The following is a 19,892-nucleotide window of genomic DNA, read 5'->3' as shown; positions in this document are numbered from 1 at the left end:
TTGACAGACCCACTGCCAAAACCACAGCACGCATGCGCGGATCCCTGTCTCACAGTGCATCCCTTTAACCTGACCGGGTACAGCTCGTTTGAAAGCTCCCCTGTGGCTCTCCACCAAACAAGGCAGAGTATATCTGTTTTTAAGTTTAACGATAAGTTAAAATAATGACAGCTAAAGTTTTATTGTTTTAACATTTCTGTGATCGAGTCTGTGATCAGTGAGCGGACATTAGCAGATATTAGCTAAGTTAGCTAAGTCTACTTTGTGTTTCGTTACCGGCGAAATGAGACCTTCATAAGACACATCTCACCGGCGCTGATAAAATATGACTCAGACTATTTGAAGGTGTTTTAACGACAACTGTGTTTATAGAAATCAGGTTTTGACGCATTGAGGAAATCCCAATCTTCAATTTAACTATTTTTCCCGCCGTTTGAGCAAAAATCTGGAGCCTGGAGCTCCGTCGATAAATTGCGAATATTTTTCTGTCTTATAAAGAGTCTACGTGACGTTTTTTAACACTGAAATCAAAAACCCATCTGCTCCCTGTGTTTTAATGCTGGTTCACTTCAGGGGCTGATGCAGCAGTGTGCTCAGGGTGGCCAAGGCCCGCCTCCTCCAACTCTGGTTGGCCACCCAGTAGGGCTGAACAATTTTAGGCAAAGATTGAATTGCGATTTTTCTGGCAGATATTGTGAGTTCAATTCAATTCACGATTTTCTTCAAATCAAGCTTTGGGATATTCACATGTAGGGCTGAGCGATTTTAGGAAAATATCTAATTTTTCTGGCAAATATTGCAATTCACGATTTTTTAATCATCAATAGTGATGATAAATAATCTGTTTTCATCAACTTCTACTCCTAAACAGAGGCTTTGTGTTGTTGACCTGCTTACCAGCACTTTTAACACATAGATTGTCTGCAAATTTGTAAAACAGAATGTGTATAATACTTGACACAACAGATCCTGAGTCAGTCAGGAGTGCTGCAAAAAAATTGCTGCTTCGGCGATCTCAAAATTGGATTGTCTAAAATTGCGATTTCGATCTGAAAACGATAAATTGTTCAGCCCTACCACCCAGATTCCTAAACTTCTTTGGTTGATTAAGAAAAGGCAAAAAATGAAAATATTTATCCATATCTCTATTGGCAAACAGCCATTTCTTAACTATTAATAATTGAATTCATTAGACGTAAAAGTTTTGGCCTCACTAAATCTGTGAATAAGCTAGGTTAGCCCAGTCTCTTTGTCTGAAACAAAGGCTAAGTAGCTTTGTTAACTGGTGACTTCTTGCTAGTGATTGTTGGCTGGTAGTTCCCAGTCAACACCCTCACACTTTCCACTAGTGATGGTGAGATGAAGCCTCATGAGGCATCGAACCACTTGAGCCAAGTGGTTCGAGAAAGGATTCATCTTGCTAAGCTTCATTTGCTCACAAAACCACCTGCTAGTCAGGCACATAATCACAGGCTTAACCACATAATGTGTGATTCATTGAACATCTGTGCCTGTTTTCGCTCTTGGGAACAACTGTTAATTACAAAAATAAGAATAAAAAAATGTTCAACCAAATAATTTCTCTCCATAAATGATCACATATTCATATAAAACAGCATTTTTGAATATTCTGTGTGTAAATTTCCCATAAATGGTAGTATCAATGATATAGCAGGTTGTATAATAATGTTTTTCTGTTGCTTTAGGAAAATTGCATGAGCTTGAACAGGCAGAGCACAGTGAAAGTGTGGAACTAGGGAGCACTGAATATGCTTATATGGGCAATATAATATAATATACAGTACAGGGGAGATTTTACTCATTTTTATTTTGAACTAACGGTTCTTCAACTGTTTCAAACTGTTTTCAAACTAAAAACGCTTTCCCAACTCTAGTATCAACACTATCAGTGACTGATCAACTCTATCAAAAGCCTACATTTTGAATGGAGCCTGATGGGCTTATGCTGCTGTCAAACCTCGCGGTAAGCTCTGAACCACTTTCCGAAGCAGTCACGTGGTCGGACAACGAGGCTTCGGAGGTCATAATTTTTGGCTACTCCTCCTAATGAAGCAAGCCTCGATACGCACTTTGCGAAACGCCCCCTACATTACTCGATATACGCATCTTGTAACATCACTACTTTCCACTGACACACCAGTAATGTCTGCGGTTGCTAGTTTTTAAATGTGCTTTTTTTATTCAATTTAAGATAACCAGGATTGACAGCAGAAAAGTGATATAAACAGACAATATTTTTAATCCAGTTTTTACTCTGTGTTATTAGTAAAATGTGTGGTTTCAGACAGAGGTTATGACCCCAAAAAAAGTTCATGTTTAAACATCTTGTGGCCAAAATGCTTACGTAGCCATAACTGTTTACAAACAGTAAAAGCAACTGTAACTGTATGTGTTTTGATCGTAAACTATATTAACATGAATACTATAAATATTTTACAACTGTAAAGCCACATTTTTAGAGCTCCCCCAGCTGGCAAGCTGCATTATTGGTTGTAAGTCATAACAGATGATGGCATCCGTTCCACCTCTTTCTGGTCATATTGATCCCATCACTTCTCATTTTTTGTGTCTTCCCATTCTCAGTAATCTGGAGAGAAATGTAAAGTAGGCAATAGATTCAATTCAGACTTAAGGTTATATAATAAAAATAAAATATAATCACCAGTGCATATGTAAAATGTATGTATGTATGAGCTTTGTGTTGACTGAAGCTGTCCATATGTTTCAGTGCATCATGTCGAGCTCCGGCTCACAGAAACAATCCCGGAGTCAGAAAACTCTGAACAAACGATCTGGCGGCATGAAGGAGATCCACATAGACGAGGAGGTGAAGATCGCTGTGAACCTTGCTCTGGAGCGGTTTTGCTACAGCGATGACAGAGGTACCATCTGATTTTTAGTGTTAAAGTATTCATGGTGTTGGTCTGAGCTGATCTCATCCATGTTTTCTCTTCTGGTGGAGCAGAGATGGAATTCCCCTCCTCGTTTACCAGCACAGAGCGAGCGTTCATCCATCGAATGGCTCAGTCTCTGGGTTATATCTCCAAGAGCAAAGGGTGAGTTCTTCATTTAAAGACAGAGAAACAAAACCCAGGTGTCAGTTTTACACAAAACTAAAGTTAAGATTTGGATCATTCATGTTTTATGCCCAAAGATCAGTTAATAATAGAAATGTGTCTGTGTGTTTCAGCAAGGGATCATCGCGTTTCCTCACCATCAGAAAGAAGACCAGTTCGGACAAACCTCGGCCCACAATGCCCCTCCCTCTCTCCCACAATTCCACATTCTTCATTCGCAGCCTGCTGCAGAGGTTTCCCGTCAGCAGTAAGGAACGTTTGGACCTACAGCCCGGCAGCAAGAGCAAAGTGTCTCCTTCTTCAGACTCTGGTCGGTATCAGAGCCACAGTTCATATCCCTGTGTTCACGCCTGTGTTTCACAGGTGATGCTCTCTGTCCTCAGACGGCAGCTGTGACAGGAACAGAGCGAGCGGACGTTTGAATAACGGGATCCCTATGGTCCCCCGGAGGAGGAGTCCAACAGAGCTGGACGCTTTCAGACTCGCTCTGCCCGTCCATGAGAGACAGGATGAGATCATGCAGCTCATCAGAGAGAACAGAGTGCTGCTGGTGCTCGGAGAGACCGGCTCAGGGAAGACCACGCAGGTGAGTCTGCGTCATACACAAGTATTATTTATTATATATTATGTAATATTTACAAAGGAACAAGCCAGCAGTGTATGACTGGTTTCAATATTTGCTTTAAAAATGTCCTCAACCGTAAAATCTGAACATCTCAATGATGATGGGCGTTATGATAGAGGGTGGTGCATCTCTCGCCTGTGTCTTAAACAGATCCCTCAGTTTGTGCTGGATGAGTGCAGCAGGAATGGGGAGCCCTGCAGGATCTTCTGCACTCAGCCCAGACGACTCGCTGCCATCGCCGTGGCTGAGAGAGTCGCTGCAGAGAGAGGAGAGAGCGTGGGCCAAACTGTGGGATACCACATCAGACTGGAGAGCAGGTACTTACCTGTGACACCCCCCTGAAGCAAACACACTCAACACAAACACACACAAAGAAGTCAGCGTTATATCTCAGACAGAGTGACTGGATGTTTCATGTGATCAAAGTTCCTCTTTAGGTGCTGAGGTTCGTTCATATTTGATTTTTCTGTGAGTCATTGTCTGGTTTTATTTCTGTCATGTATGGATGAATGAATAAATGATCCAGTAAAAAGAGCTTTTTTTGTTTTACATGGAGCTTGAGCTCAAAAAAAAGATAATAAACTCACGAGGCTGGGGCTGGTATTCAAGGTTTAACTCCAAAAATATCCATGAATATTTATTTCCCTCCTTGCGACTGTCCCCCTGATTGGGCCGTCAAGATAATGATGATGAAATCATTTCTTGTTTTTTTCAGTAAAGAGACATTGGGTAACTGCTGTTACTTGTTTTTGGAGTGTCAATTAACCTGCCTTTAGTTTCATTTATTCTTTCAAGATTTATTCCTTCTCAGCTCACCTCATTTCTGTTAAACTGCAAACCACAACTGTTAAAGATTGGTTGCTAACAACAGCTTAAAGTCGCAATAAAGTCTTAAAACTTTTTGAAAGTCTTTTAAAAAACTCTTAAAAAGATATTGAATTTAACCTCAGCACATACCGGTAAAATCTGTTAAAACCAGTTGAATTTGAACAAGAAAAAAAATATAAGAAAGTAGAATTAGAATCAAATCATTACAAACTTTTACCCATCCATTCCACCTCTTTGCATTAGAAGTTGGATTAAAAAGGTCAGTCTTAAGTTTAGTTTTAAAAGTAGAGAAAACAGAAAGCTCCCTGTCTGATACAGGAACATTTAAAAAAAGAATCTGACAGGAGTTTAAAATGAAAGAATGATTTCAATTGGTTATTCACAGACCGTCTGGATAAAGATGATTTCAACAAATGCTAAAAACACAACACTAACATGTGTTGCCTAATTCAGCTTTAACCACCTCTCTGGAAAAATCAAGAGTAAAAGTTGGATGTGTTGACAAAAACACTTGTGAAAACAATAAAAACTCTGAAACATATAAAAAAATAAATCTAGATAGACATAAAAAGAACCATTAAAAGTGGCTTTCCTGTGTCAAAACTGTTGTCTCCGTACCCTCAGAGTCTCCCCAAAGACCTGTCTGACCTTCTGCACCAGCGGAGTCTTCCTCAGGACACTCATGGCCGGAGACGCCAGCCTGACCATGGTCACACACGTCATCGTGGTGAGACACTCAGAGACACATAAACGGGAAAATCTCTGCTTCATCAGAGACACTTCTTTAAACTCCTGCTGTGTTTTTTAGGATGAGGTGCACGAGAGAGATGGTCTAACGGACTTCCTGCTCATTAAGATGAGAGACGTGCTCCAGAAGATCCCCAACCTCAAACTCATCCTGTCCAGCGCTGCTCTGGACGTAGACCTGTTCCTCAGCTACTTTGGGAACTGTCCCATCATCAGGCGTGAGTCTTTGTTTGACTGATCAGAGTCAGTTCATACACCTAGGAGACGATGACAGCAGACACACCTTCACCTAGAAAAAGAAAGTGTGTTAATACATACATGAGTAATCAGGAAGTGTTTTATTTGCAGTCAAAGGGCGGCAGTACGAAGTGAAGGAGCTCTTCCTGGAGGATGTTCTGAAGCTGACAGGCTACAACAAAACAGACGTGAAGAAAAACAAAGACGACGATCAGAGCAGTAAGAAGAGTTTTAACCAGTTAACTGTGCAAGGTTGATAAATCACACCTGAGTTAACTTCACGTTGTGTTCCTCAGGGGAGCAGAAACAGCTGGCTGAGTGGAGCACAGCTGCTGGAGACAGACAGACCAGTCCTGAACCTGCTGCTCAAAGTCTCCTACAGGACAGAGGAGACGGCTCCTCGAAACAGACGGTAACACATGAGTGGCTCTATAACTAGGGTTTATATTTCAAGTCCAGGGGGTAAACTTATCAATTTTGCTAGATATCAATTTAAAGCAGTGACCAATTTTACAGTGGGTCATTTTGGTGAAGTTTCACTTTCATTTAATACAGAGAGTTAACAGGTTCCATCATTTATTTAGCAAAAAATGCAAATCATGTGTTGGAATTAGCAGTTTTTGTGCTGTCTGATTTCTCAAATGTCAAGTTTTCTCTTCAAAATTAACACTAGAATACATGTTTGTGTTTATTTTAGGTATTATTTGTTTAAAACAATCAATAAAACATGACACAGGTGTTTTAAAAAACTGTTTTAATACTTTATATGGATGAAATAATTAACTTTATGTGTGTCTGAGAAATCTGCGTCACTCGTGTTACCCATTGCAAAAAAAAACCTATAAATCAGCAATGGTTTGCTCCAAAGTCACATGACTTAAATCAGCTGAGGTCCCATCCTTTTTGGTGGGAACCTTGAAGAAAGTGTGTCATGTTTCAGCTCCTCCTCATCAATATTTCATCAGAATGATTGTTTGTACATGGGGCGCATTAATTATTTGTTACCAATATTTTCTGCTGTTCTTACTATAGATGTTATAAAGACCAGACTGTGAAGAAAATGAGCAGAAATATGAGCTGATGGAGGTCAGGTGGTGGCATGTTTAAGGTCTGCAGTTAGCACAAGGGACAAAAAAAAGAGGAAATGTCAACTGTGTTAGCATCAGTAAAATGTAACAACCGTGTTACATGTGATTTTTGTGCCATAATTCAATTAAATTTTGTCTAAACTGTCATAAAAAAAATTATGGGGGACATTTCTAGGGAGCATCGTCTAGCATAGAAATGATGGATAATTTTAAATTCTGTTTGATATTACTTAAATACTTAAGAATTCATTAACGCTTAAAGGTCCCACATTCTTCTCCTTTTCTGCAGTTTAATCTGGATCATTGATGTCTTCATGAAATGGTAGTAACATGTTTTGGTCCAAAAAGCCAATAAATCAAGCACAGCAGCATTGTTTCCAGGCTCTCATAGCCCCTCTGTTCAGAACGCTCTGATTTAGTGGGCGTGGCCTTCATATGTAAATGAGCCACCGCTGATACTGCCCCTCTCTTCCGCGTCACTGAGAGCGGCGTCACAAGCTCCGAGTGCACAATGTTTAGAAAACAGCGAAGCTTGTTTACTGTAACATTACAGGCTAAAACAACAGGCTAACTGCAGCTAAAGTTAGCATCCTGAAGCTAACACAGAAACAGGGGGGACACTGAGGAAAAGCTCTTACATCTGCTCCACAGCACACAGCATTTAAAATACTCACATTTCCAGGGTCCCAGGTTTGTTGGTGGATGGTTGGTAATGCGCCTGGATTCAGGACCAGTCTATTGGCTAGCCCTCTGTTGGACTGTCCAAAGTTGGAAAAGCAGTCGGCCGTGAAGTGACTAGCACACACATGCACAGTTTTACTGAGTGTAGCTGGAACATTTCCCTCATAAATGAACTCTAGACACTTAGACTTGCCTTCTTCTGAGATGGGAAGCTTGAGCATGGAACTATGTGGCTGTTTACAGCTAAAAACAGAGCAGTGATGGCTCTTCAACTTCGGCATTCTCTCCAAGCTGCTGGAGCCAAAGACCCACAAATTTCACCAAAAGACTTAATGAAGTGATTTTTGAATAATATGGGACCCTTAAGCTTGTAGAAGGAAGTAGAAGGAAGAAAAATGACTAAAGAAAAGTAAAAAAAATATGAATCATGAGGAAACATAAACACAGAAACAGGACAAGACAAGTTTACTCCACAGCTGTTAGCTCACTGCTAACAGACCCAGATGAAGTTTAACACAATGGCTTGTGTGACACCTCTCCTCCGTGTCTCAGGAATGGTCCGAACAGGTGGATGAATGGCTTCAGAGAGAGATGGACAGCTGCATCTCCAGAATCTTCCTCCATGAAGAGGAGGAAGCTTTCACCCAGATGTTCAATCTCATCCTCTACGAGAGCGTCAACGGTACCAACATCTTGTGCTAGAAAAACTGAAATCTGACCAAATGTTTTTGTCTTGTTTTCAGTAGAATTATCTTTTTAGACTCAATATGAGCCACATTCACCTGACCAGTCCAGAAAAATGTCTTATTTCAAGTTAGTTAAAGACAAAAATGAGGTCTGCATTTCTTTAACAAATAAAAAAAAAATCTGCAAATGGAACAAGAGAAAAGTTACTTTTTTAATTAAAACAAGATGAAAACACTTGATATTATTTCAGTTTTTTGCAGCGCTCTCCTCTGTCTGCAGCTGCCACATTATATTCACATCACAGTTTGAGCTTTAATGATGTGTACTAATGTTTGTATGACAATACTGTGTTGATCAGTGGACTACAGACACAATCAGACCGGCTCTACGCCTCTCATGGTGGCAGCAGGACGGGGCTTCGTCACCCAGGTGGAGCAGCTGCTGAATATGGGAGCAGACATTAACACGAAGGCTCCTAATGGATGGTAGGACTCCAGCTTCACACTATCTGAAACACTGATGCTGCGTTCAATTCATACAAACTATGTTTTAATATAACAACAAATACTGTAAAATATCAAGTATAAGCTTCTGTTACCTTATGAGCCGTCTCCCCACTTCAGTTTCACTCAAATGATCAAGTTACAGCTCTTTTTGTGATTGAAATGATTAAGAATTATACTTATAATATGTGTCCTGTTGGTTTGTTTACGTACCAGAATTCCTTGTGCTCAAACCCAAGTCGTAATTTGCTTGGAACGCTTTCAAATCAGAACTCTGAGATTTAATCTTTCATCAATTTCTGAGTTGGTTTATTAGATATTCTAGCCTCTACAAGCTCCAAACCAGGACTCAAAGATTGTTCAGTTCAATTTGATTTATTTAACTCAGAGTAAACATGGTGTTTGAATCTGTTTCTAGGACAGCGTTGGACTTTGCTGAACACTTCCAGCACGCAGACGTCGTGGATCTCCTTAGATCCTTCACGTGAGTGTGAGCAGAACAACAAGCAGCAGCTTCTCGTTTGACTCCTCCTTACTGGCTTGATGATATTTGAGTCTTGATGCCAGTTATTGATTTAATTCAATTTAACTATCTGGAATCAATTTGTTTGACAGTTGTTAATTGCTTCATTGCATCTGTAACTATTTATGAAAAAGACATCATAGCTTCTCCTCCTTCTCCTCATCTGGGGAATAATTGTTCAGCTTTTCTGCTTTTTTTGTGACATTATTTGTGTGTGTATTATGTGTGTGTAGTCCTGCAGCTGGTGTCAGTGTGGATATGTCCTCTCTGGCTCTGGATGGAGACACAGAGCTGAGTGCAGAGGAGCAGGATTTACTGAGACTTTACCACCAGAGCTTTGATGATGAGCGGGTGGATCTGGACCTCATCATGGACCTGCTGCACAACATCTGCTCCACCACAGCCGAGGGTCAGAGTCTGAGCAAGTCCACAGCTCCAAATTGATTTTTTTTTAAATTTATAATGACTATTTTATAACATAACCGATAAACAAGTCAAACTTCGAAAGATAAATAAACAACTTGTAGCTGAATCCATGTGGTTTTGCATCCTCTGCTCTTCAGGTGCTGTTCTGATTTTTCTCCCTGGATACGATGAAATCGTCTCCCTCAGAGATCGCATCCTGTACGACGACAAGAGATTCATCGTCCACTCTGACAGGTGAGGTTACACATGGATAGATTAACCGTAGTGTGTAAAGTTTGTGAACCAAAGACTCTGGATCTGGATTTAACTGACTCAACACACTCACGTTATCACCGGTTGATGATAGAAGGTGTTTGTCTTTCAGGTATCAGGTGTTCACGCTCCACTCTGACATGCAGACGTCGGATCAGAAGAGAGCGATGAAGATGTCTCCACCCGGAGTCAGGAAGATTGTGAGTTTTATTTTTACAGAAACTTTGTTGACATCTCAAGAAGTTTGTTCATTGTTCCAACTGTTAAATTCTCTTTTTCTGGTGTGATTCTGGGGTTTTAACCTGACTGTGTTTTCATTTCTTTAAAGCAGAGCTTCGCCTGCTCCTCTCAGCCCCTCTTTAACTCTATGAATCTTCTTTCAGATTCTGTCCACGAACATCGCAGAGACAAGCATCACCATCAACGATGTGGTGTTTGTCATCGACTCAGGGAAAGTTAAAGAGGTTTGTCACAGCTAAGGAGTTTAATAAACAGTTTTTTACACCTGTGGTCATGATAAACTGACAGCTTTGTGTTTTTTTTTCTGTAGAAATCCTTCGACACTCTCAGTCGTGTGTCGATGCTGAAGACCGTGTGGATCTCTAAAGCCAGCGCTCTGCAGAGGAAGGGAAGGTAACGAACATCTCCTTTACAGAGATATATCTCAGATAAAGTCTGATTTAAACATGTCTTTAATATCTTCCATACCTGTTTGTTTGTGATCCTCAGGGCAGGGCGCTGCAGACCTGGGATCTGTTTCCACCTCTTCAGTCGACTTCGCTTTAGCAACATGCTGACGTTTCAGGTCCCACAGCTGCTACGGATGCCACTGCAGGTACCTAACAAATCCTCAGATAATTCCTCACAGGCAGATCCTCCAGAGTGTCATGGCGAGGAGAAGAGTCTAACTCAGATGGCTTATCAACAGGGGTACCCCAGGGTTCAGTGCTTGGTCCTCTACTCTTCTCCTTATACACTACCTCACTTGGTGCCGTGAGCCGCTCTCATGGCTTCTCCTACCACTGTTATGCAGACAACACTTAGATTTTCCTGCTGACACAACTGTCTCGGCTTGGATATCAGTGTGTCTGGCTGATATCTCCACACGGATGAAGGGGCGCCACCTTCAGCTAAATATGTCCAAAACTGAGCTCATTGTCCTTCAAGCTTGATGACCAGCTGACCATTAAAGTGATCCCATCGTGTGCAGAGCCACAGCTGGCTACGAGGCACTCGCCGTTCATTGTATCAGTCCGTGCGCGCGGCGTGCCAGATATAAACAAATGCAGGTAGTCTGCCAGGACGAAGAGACACTATGAGAACTAGAGCCTTATTTAGCGGTGTTTTTGTGTGAAAGTAATGCACTGAAAATTCTCCAAATAAAGCGTGAATGCAGACCATTATCAGATTTTTTGGGGGGAGTCCGTTTATTTGTGTTTTTGGTCAAGTAAAATATGGCCCCGTCTGAGTGCAGAGGAAACCGGCAGAGGAGCAGGGAGGGGGTGTTTGGTGCGTGCGCTCTGGGCTTCTGCTGCACAAAAACACTGCTGTAGGGGTAATTTCTGCCCTAAACCTTGTGATAGGACCCAACTTGTTCCATCCCGGAGTATCACTTTAAATTTCATGTGGCGTCGATTGCTTAATCTTGTTGATACGCCCTCTTCCAGTGGCAGCTCGAATCAAATTCAAAGCTCTTCTTCTGGCTTACAAAACAGGAACAAGAATGGCTCCTGCCTACCTGAGGTCCCTCATCCAGGTCTACACGCCTTCTGGTCCTTTACACTCTGTTTGTGAAAGATGCCTAGTGCTCCCAGCCCAGCATGGCTCCAAATCTCTAGCCAGACTCTTCTCCTCTGTTGCTCCCAAATGGTGGAATGAATTACCTGACTCTATAAGTCCCTTTCTACTTTAAGAGATGTCTGAAAACTCATCTGTTCAGGGAACACTTAGACCCCTAATCTGAGCCTTCTCTTCTTTGTCCTCAGGGGCAGAATGAGTCAGAAGGTCTCAGACTCAGCTTTTAATGAATTTTCAGCACTAATAACTGAATGTTGTTGAGGGTTGAAGTATATTGTTGCAGGAATTAATTGTGGTTAGTTGACTAGATTATTCTACATTATTAATTTCATTTGATTAATTTCTTGCTTGCGTTGTACGTCACTTTGGACAAAAGCATCTGCTAAATGAAACTGTAGAACTGTAGATTGAGTAACTGGATTACAAAATATGATCGAGGAATTTCCACCACCTAAAGAGTGAAGAAGATGAGAAACAAAAATATGATATAGCTAACTGGGCAGTTGTCAAGTTTAGCTCACAATGGATAAAAACAGACAAAATGTACTTTTTTGATCATGCTAAGAATAGTTTTTGATGATAACATGTTGTGTTTCAGGATCTGTGTCTGCAGACCAAACTGCTGGCTCCCTCCTCGTGTCCCATCGCAGAGTTTTTATCCAAAGCTCCTCAGCCTCCTCCGGCTCATGCCATCAGGAATGCTGTGCACATGCTCAAGGTAAAAAAAACTACGTCTGACACACAGTCAGAATCCTGGTACTGTCTGCTCATGGTCTCTGCGCTCTTCTCAGACAATCGATGCCATGGACCAGTTCGAGGACCTGACTGACCTGGGTTACCACCTGGCTGATCTACCTGTGGAGCCACACCTGGGGAAGATGGTCCTGTGTGCTGTGGTTCTAAAGTGTCTGGACCCGGTTCTGACTATCGCCTGTATGCTGGCCTACAGAGACCCTTTCGTCCTCCCCGCTCAGAGCTCCCAGAAACGAGCCGCTCTGCAGTGCCGCAAACGCTTCACCGCCAACTCTTTCAGCGACCACATGGCTCTGCTCAGAGCCTTCCAGGTAACTTCAAGATGACTTTAATACATTTTCTCATCCTAATTGATTTTTCTGAAGCAGTGAAAGTATTTCCCACAGACACTGGTCTTTCTCTGATGACTACCTCCTGAGTCTCCTGTGTTTCAGGCATGGCAGAAGGCCCGCAGTGACGGCTGGGAGAGATCCTTCTGTGAGAAGAACTTCCTGTCTCAGGCCACCATGGACATGATCCTGGGCATGAGGACACAGCTGCTGGGACAGCTGAGAGCCATCGGTTGGTTTAGCAGCTTTATATCCATGTCTCAGTGAAGTCCTGCTTGAATTTTAGATTTTATTGACTCTTTATTGAGAAACAAACCACCAGAATGGAAACATTACCCTTCAGATAATTTCTTTACGGCTTTAATCTTAACTTATAAAGCATTACAAAGAGTATATATCTGAAATGCTGAGCATACTTTAACTCTAACCGTATCTCTGTAACCCTGTCCTCCAGGTTTCGTTCGTGCTCGTGGAGGCAGCGACATCCGTGACGTCAACCTGAACTCTGAGAACTGGGCCGTGGTGAAGGCAGCTCTGGTGGCCGGCATGTTTCCAAACCTGGTCCACATGTGCCAGGAGACCTCCCTGCTGTCCAGTAACAGAGAGAAGAAGGTCATCTTCCACCCTACATCCATCCTAAGCCCCGCCCACAACAAGGAGGTACGACAACATCTTACACTGCAGCATCCTTTAGCAGTGTGAATCTAAACCTATAAAAACAGGATGTTGCTGTTTGTCATGTTTGTGTTGTAGCCCGGCGCCGTGCAGCCTTCAAAGAACCTCCCCACAGAATGGCTGATCTACGATGAGATGACTCGAGGTCACAGGGTGGCGAGTGTTCGATGCTGCTCCGTGGTTACGCCCATCACGGTGGCCATCTTTGGAGGCTGCTCCAGACTGCCAGACTCCGCCCTACGGGAACCTGCAGGACACAAAGACACAGCTGGATTCAGAGATACAGGTAACAATAAGACTCTGCTGGAGCTTTTTTTGATGTGATAGTATCTGAGAGGAAGTTCCTGAAAATGTCAGGTGTTTATTGTCCTCTGGGTGTGTCTCATGACAGCTGTGTATGTGTCTCTGTCCCTCAGACAGGCCTCTGGGTGAGGACAGTGACAGTGAGACAGAGGAGCTTGCGGAGATAAGGATCGATGACTGGATGGTGTTCCAGTTGGACAGTGAGGTGAGCAAACACTGACTTCTGTGACAAACATAGCACCGTCCTCATACACGCGCTTACTTTTAAAAGGCAACTTCTGGTCGCACAATATGGAAAACCAGCATTTTTTATGCTTCTGTCTTCTAACAGTTTATGTCTTGTTTTCAGAAACCAAATTTGCTTTTCCCTTCTCAAACCTGATAAGGAAACATGCCTTGAGTTTCATTTAATTTCTTCAGAATTTTTTTTTCAATATTTTTATAAAAACAAAACGCTATAATCCCTAGTAATGAAAATATTTTTGAAAATAGGGGCAACCATGCCAATTATTTGAAAACATTTTTAAGCTTTTTTAGTCACAAACAACACGAAATAATAGTAAATAATCAACATCTTTTCATCCAACGAGGGAGGAGGAAAAACAGGGTTGACAGTTGCACCTGGGGCTGGCTGTACCCCGTGTACGACTGGTAAACATCAGGGCAGGTTATTTTGACATTTTTCTTGACATTTCTTTAATTTCGACCTGCCCAAAATTATTTTCTTCATCAGTGATGGCCCCCAATATGCTTCCATATGTTTCAAACAGATTTTTTTCTGAAACAGATGTGTAAGAATTGTTTTGTTTTTTTTTTGAGCTGTCAATCATGTAAAGCTACTGTAAAGCTACATGATTGCCAGAGGTACAGTATAAAGCTTCAAAAGAAAACACTCTCTCTTTAACTGATGTGATTTATAATAAATGAATAATTGATGTTGATTTAAGTCTCTGTTTGTCTCCGTGTCAGGCTGCAGGTCTCGTGTTTGATCTGAGGCAGAAGTGGCAGAATCTCTTCCTACGAAGGATCAGGTGTCCTTCAAAACCTTGGGTGCAACAGGATGAGGCCATCATCGCAGCGCTTGTGTCTGTACGTCTCTTTTTTTCGTTTCAGAAGTTTTGATTTATCAAAAATGAACAACAAACAAAAACCCATCAAAGAGTGTGAGATGTTGTGTCTGGATCATTCTCTATTGGCTGATTTCTCTTATTTGTGACCCTTAGGTACTGTCAGCAGAGGAGCAGGGGGCGGGGCTTCAGCAGCCCACTGGGATCGGTCAGAGACCTCGACCTATGTCGTCAGAGGATGGACCCCAGTCAACCAAGAACTCCAAGAATGTCTCACAAGCACCCCCCAACAACAGCAGTGACAGGTGAGGAGAGAACACACACACACACACACACACACACACACACATCATCATCATCATCATCATCATCTTCATTATCAGGAGGTTTAAATCACTGACTGATCATGACGTTGTCCTCCTCAGGTCCTCGAGGACAGCAGCAGGTCGTCCTCAGATCAAGTCTCACAAAAGAGAAGAGACCCAAGTGTGTGACCTCACCACCTCCTTCTGTAGCTCCTCCTCCTCTGACAGCTGCTTTTCCCCTGGAAAGGTATTGGTATATAAATATGATTATTCTGCATGTGCTTCTAGCTTCTGTGTGTTTTGTATAGATTTATTTATGAGGAGGGATGGGAAAAAAACAAGTATAAAATTAAATAAGATAATGACCAATGTCAATTTTTTGAGAAAAATGAGTTTTTGGCTTAAACCATCTCTGGTAGTATCGCTTAAAGCTTAAGCTAAAAGGATCATGCTCTGTCAAGAGAGTGATTTAGGCCATTTTATTTCTAGCCTAGGTCAAAATTTGGGACTATTTAGGATAAAATGTGTGACTTGGGTAATTTAAGAAGCATTCATGATGGCGGCTGCTTCAAGAAGAAACCGAAACTTAAGTGCAGAAGAAGCTGTAAACACGATTCTTGAATCAGTTTCTACTGGTGAGTGATTAGGCTTGCTACAGTGGCAGCTGCTGGTCAGTCAAGGTGGGGAAGCTCATTTTTTCTGTCCTACATCATAAATTTGTTTTTTTATTTTAATGTAAACTCTACCCTCCGTGTTAGCTTGTTAGCAGCTGGAGCTGCTACGTGAGGCTACGACTGGCTGTAGGTGTGAGTGACAGGGGGAGAAGCTCCACAGCTGTAGCTGTAGCTGCTTATTGGTGAAAAGAGAAAGAATCTTTAAACACAACGCTCATCGTTTATTAAGAAAGGTAAACTCGCTAGGGATCGATAAAGCCTCTGGATCAGTCCAGAACAACTGACTGTAAAACTCAGAAGATGCTCCGGTGGAGGGTTATACTTCAAGATCGCTGACTGGCTCATTTCACTGTCAATCAAAAAGGGATTCGGCCTCAGACAGATCATCCAATCATCATGCAGAAGCCCAGCGTCCAGGCCAGCCCACTGCCTCGTTGACCCCCAGAGACGCTGAGCGTCCGATGGGCGGGACAAAGCCCAGCTTTTATCCAATGACCGTCCAGTTTCCACAGTGGAACAACCCACTCTACGCTTCCCCGCTGAAGTCAGAAGACGCTCAGCGTCCGACTGTGTTAAAGTGCTGAGACACTGCGGGGATGAATGAGAAGGAGGTGGAGTCAGTTACCTGTGATAGGTTGCTGATTCTGAACTAAAGATGAAGGAATTCTGGCGCAGATTTTGTCAATGAAATGTACACACAGCAGAACATATCACCACTTTTTTGGGGACATTTTAGGGGGAGCTGAGCTTCCCTTGCTGTTTTAGATCAAACGCCACTGGTTCACTATCATAAAAGCAAGGGTGTAATGTGTAGTAGTTTTGTCTGAATTTCGCAAGTTATAGTTAAGCTACAATTTTAGCTACTTCTAGCTAGCTACCTATTCCTGGCTAACCCACTTATTTCTGTAACTAGACATAAATGAGCACAAGACAATAACACCCCTCAAAGTTTTAAAATCAAAGAATTTTTTTGCTTTTTGGGAGGAGATGTATGAGTATGCCTACTCAGTGTGGCATTACTGACATACTGACCTGACATTTTTCTGTTTAGGTTGGATTTATTTGGTTTTGAGTTTGCATTATGGAATTAAAGGACAGTTAATAGTCAGGATTCAAAAAGTTGTCAAAACTGGAAGTTGGAAATGGGTTAAGTTCAATAAAAAAACAACAAAGAAGACCTGGAGAAGTGAGGAAAGGGACTGCCTCCTGATATTTGTTTGAATTAACTCAGGATAATTTCAGTTTGCAGTTTGCACTATGAAATGAAAGAGCAGTTTAAGCCAGGTTTAAAGTTGGCCTAAGTCACTTTATTCTTTAATGTTGCATGATTGACACACACTGTTCTCTGCATGTCAACAGTCATCCACTGTGGAGGTTTCCTTCTCCTTGCTGTCTCATCATGCCCCTATGTCTTTTTGTTTTCCTCCTTCAGGTGTCTCAATCGCCGTCTCCTCAGCTGGTCTCCTCCTCCATTAGATACTTCATCATGAAAAGCAGCAACATGAAGAACATCGAGATCTCCCAGCAGAAAGGCATCTGGTCCACGACGCCCACCAACGAGACCAAACTGAGCCGAGCCTTCATGAGCAGCAGCATCATCATCCTCATCTTCTCAGTGCAGGGATCAGGACACTTCCAGGTGAAAAAAAATTACCTGTAAAACCTGCAGTTGATTAAGCATGTGTGAAACAGGCTGACGTGATGAATGTGTTTGCATCTCAGGGCTACGCTCGCATGACGTCAGCCGTCAGCAGGGAGAACTGCCAGGACTGGGGCCTGGTGGGTTTGGGGGGAGTGTTCAGCGTGGAATGGATCCACAGACAGAATCTGCCTTTCCACTGCAGCCAGCACATCCTCAACCCCTGGAACGACAACAAGAAGGTCCAGATCAGCCGGGACGGACAGGTGAGTCTGTTTTTGTCATGAGTGGAACAAAGTCAAACAAATCTGTGAATGACTCACACGTTTGTTTATCTCTGTGTTTGGTCTTTCAGGAGTTGGAGCCTCATGCAGGCAGCCAGCTGTTGTTACTGTGGGAGAGAAACAATGAAGTCTAACGAGAGGAAGACAGAGCTCCTCTTCCTCCGTCAAATGTGACCCTTTCACTGTACGCTGACAGAAATAAGCATTTTATACCTCAGCAGATTTCATCTTTTGTTTAAGCCGTGTTGTTATAAATCGAGAGATGACTTCTGAGTTCTTCCGTTTCTGTTCGAAAGCTCTCAAGTTTTTATTCATGTGTTCATAATGGTACTCCTGCTCTTTAATAGCGTGCGTCACAGACTGAATACAGATTATTAAAGTTGTTTCAGTGATGCACAGAAAGCCTCTGATCATAGACTGTGTATGAGAAGTGTTGCTCAGCTGTTTTTAATCCTGCTTTTTTGTCTGTGTGACTCCAAATGGGACCATCATTTACGAAACGAGCACTATGCTGTGTTGAAGAAGACTCAAAACTACAGATTAAGACCATAAAGTCTTTAGAGCAATGTTAACTGAGGGACAAACAGGCGCCCCCTGCTGGACATTATTGAGAACACCTATTTAAGACACTTCTTACATACAGTCTATGTGAAGACAAGCTGACCTGTGTGCAGTGTTCACAGCACATCAACATGTTCCTCTGCACTTTCAGAGTTTAAATGTTCTCCATGTTTAAGCTTTATCCGATGATGTCATCTCACCTCAGGCTGCAAAAAAACTGAAAATGTATAAAAACTCTCTCCATCTTTTTTGCAGATGATAAAACTTAACTTATGTTGTTAGTTTATGAACAGTTGCCTTTTTAAAAGTTTCTGCTGGATGCAGAGACGTCAAGTGTTTGATGAGTTAAGGCTGCTTTAGACTCTCCAGAGATATGTTAAATAAATACTGATTCCATCCTAAATCTTGTGTCTTTCTTCTGTCCTCACTCTTCTTTTGTAACAGTTATAAACTCATCATGGTGCCTTTAATCATCACTGTGGGAGTCCAGGCTCCAACATTTCCTAAAGACATCCTAAGAAATCAGTGTTTGAACAGATAGTCATCACTTACATCCTAAAAGATGATCAATCAGGCTAATCATCTCAGTATTTGAGCAGACATTGTTAGATGAATTTAATGGTTAATCAGTGAATGTTTTTTTCAGTGTAACAGACAAACTAAGATAGCCAATTAAATCAGAGTGATCTGAAACTGTCAGATTTCCTGCGCTCAAGTGTTTCTCTTATTCCTAATGCTGCATGATCAAATGTGGGATGCTTATTACGTCTAAATTCAGATTTTGCAATAAAATAGAAAAAGAGCTACACCTCTGACTATTCAGTCCAAGGTTATGAGTGTTCGCTAAGTTTAAAAAAAAAAGAAAGAATTGCAATGTTCCTGTATCCTGGGATAAATACTTGATATGTAGGGTAGGGTAAAAGTTCACATGTAAGTTACATCAGGGATTATTTGCACCTTTAGAGGTCAGCTCACCTCAGAGGTGAAAGTTAAAACACTTTCGAACCTTGGAGCAAAGGTGAGGTGGGATCTTAAGATCTGACAAGAAGGTCTCTGTGCAAGGACATAACAGCTGTTCAAAACTTTAAAAAAAAAAAAAAAAGAACATTAGAAAAGTTATGCTGACAACGAAACGTAATCATCAACAGGACTTTATGGATGACCACATTCACCTGTCAAGTCCAGAAAAATGTCTCAATTCAAGTTATTGATAGAAAAAAGCGTCTGAATTGCTGAAAGTGATTGAAAAGATCTGCCAATAGGGAATCAAATATATAACTATTTTTTCTTTCTTTTCTTAATGAAGACAATTTCTTACTTCAAGAAACAAGACACAAATTTTTACCTCATTGGCAGACCCATTTTAACTAAATTAAGCAACATTTCTATCTTTTGATTAAGGTATTTTTTGGACTTGTCAGGGGAATGTGGCTCATGTTGAGTCTTGTAAGATTTTATAAGAAATAAGACATTAAATCATGTTTAGATTTCTTTTTTTTTTTTTTTTGCAGTATAGCAATGAAGTAGTCTTAAATGGCGGCATCATTTTTTTTTCTTAAACAAGAAATCTTGTTAAATCTTTTCTTACCAAGCCAGTGTGTGTGTGTCTCTGTGTGTGTGACACAGTGAGAGAGTGAGTTGGAAGTTATATAACCAACATTTCATTTTGTTGCAGAAAAATAGAGAATTAAACTCAGATAAAAAAAAGTATTGAATCGAAAACATTGAAAAATTACACTATATTCTGTTATAAGTTGATTTTTTTCCTTATTAAGAATAAATGCATTATTTCAAATGTATAATATGTATT

The 19,892-nt window shown here is 41.5% G+C and overlaps 1 protein-coding gene across 1 annotated transcript; it reads left to right on the top strand.

The window, feature by feature from the left end:
* Window positions 1-18,475, top strand: ythdc2 (YTH domain containing 2). Its single transcript, XM_074690707.1, has 31 exons — window positions 1-122; window positions 2,750-2,903; window positions 2,987-3,077; window positions 3,212-3,408; window positions 3,482-3,684; window positions 3,874-4,040; window positions 5,176-5,278; window positions 5,360-5,516; window positions 5,647-5,754; window positions 5,832-5,947; window positions 7,857-7,986; window positions 8,350-8,476; window positions 8,913-8,978; window positions 9,251-9,426; window positions 9,581-9,677; window positions 9,808-9,895; window positions 10,079-10,159; window positions 10,246-10,328; window positions 10,425-10,530; window positions 12,091-12,210; window positions 12,284-12,556; window positions 12,680-12,806; window positions 13,029-13,234; window positions 13,328-13,535; window positions 13,666-13,757; window positions 14,522-14,641; window positions 14,776-14,924; window positions 15,045-15,171; window positions 17,031-17,237; window positions 17,321-17,503; window positions 17,593-18,475. The coding sequence occupies exons 2-31, from the start codon at window positions 2,756-2,758 to the stop codon at window positions 17,653-17,655; spliced, it is 4,119 nt and encodes a 1,372-aa protein (XP_074546808.1). The 5' UTR covers window positions 1-122; window positions 2,750-2,755; the 3' UTR covers window positions 17,656-18,475.
* Window positions 18,476-19,892: the final 1,417 nt, after the last annotated feature.

The sequence above is a fragment of the Halichoeres trimaculatus genome, unplaced genomic scaffold (genome assembly GCF_033239565.1).
Source record: "Halichoeres trimaculatus isolate MK-OKI-2021-1 unplaced genomic scaffold, fHalTri1.1 fHalTri1_scaffold_16, whole genome shotgun sequence".
NCBI lineage: Eukaryota > Metazoa > Chordata > Actinopteri > Labriformes > Labridae > Halichoeres > Halichoeres trimaculatus.
Note: the sequence above shows the minus strand (reverse complement) of the source record. Positions and strands in the feature narration are given on the sequence as shown.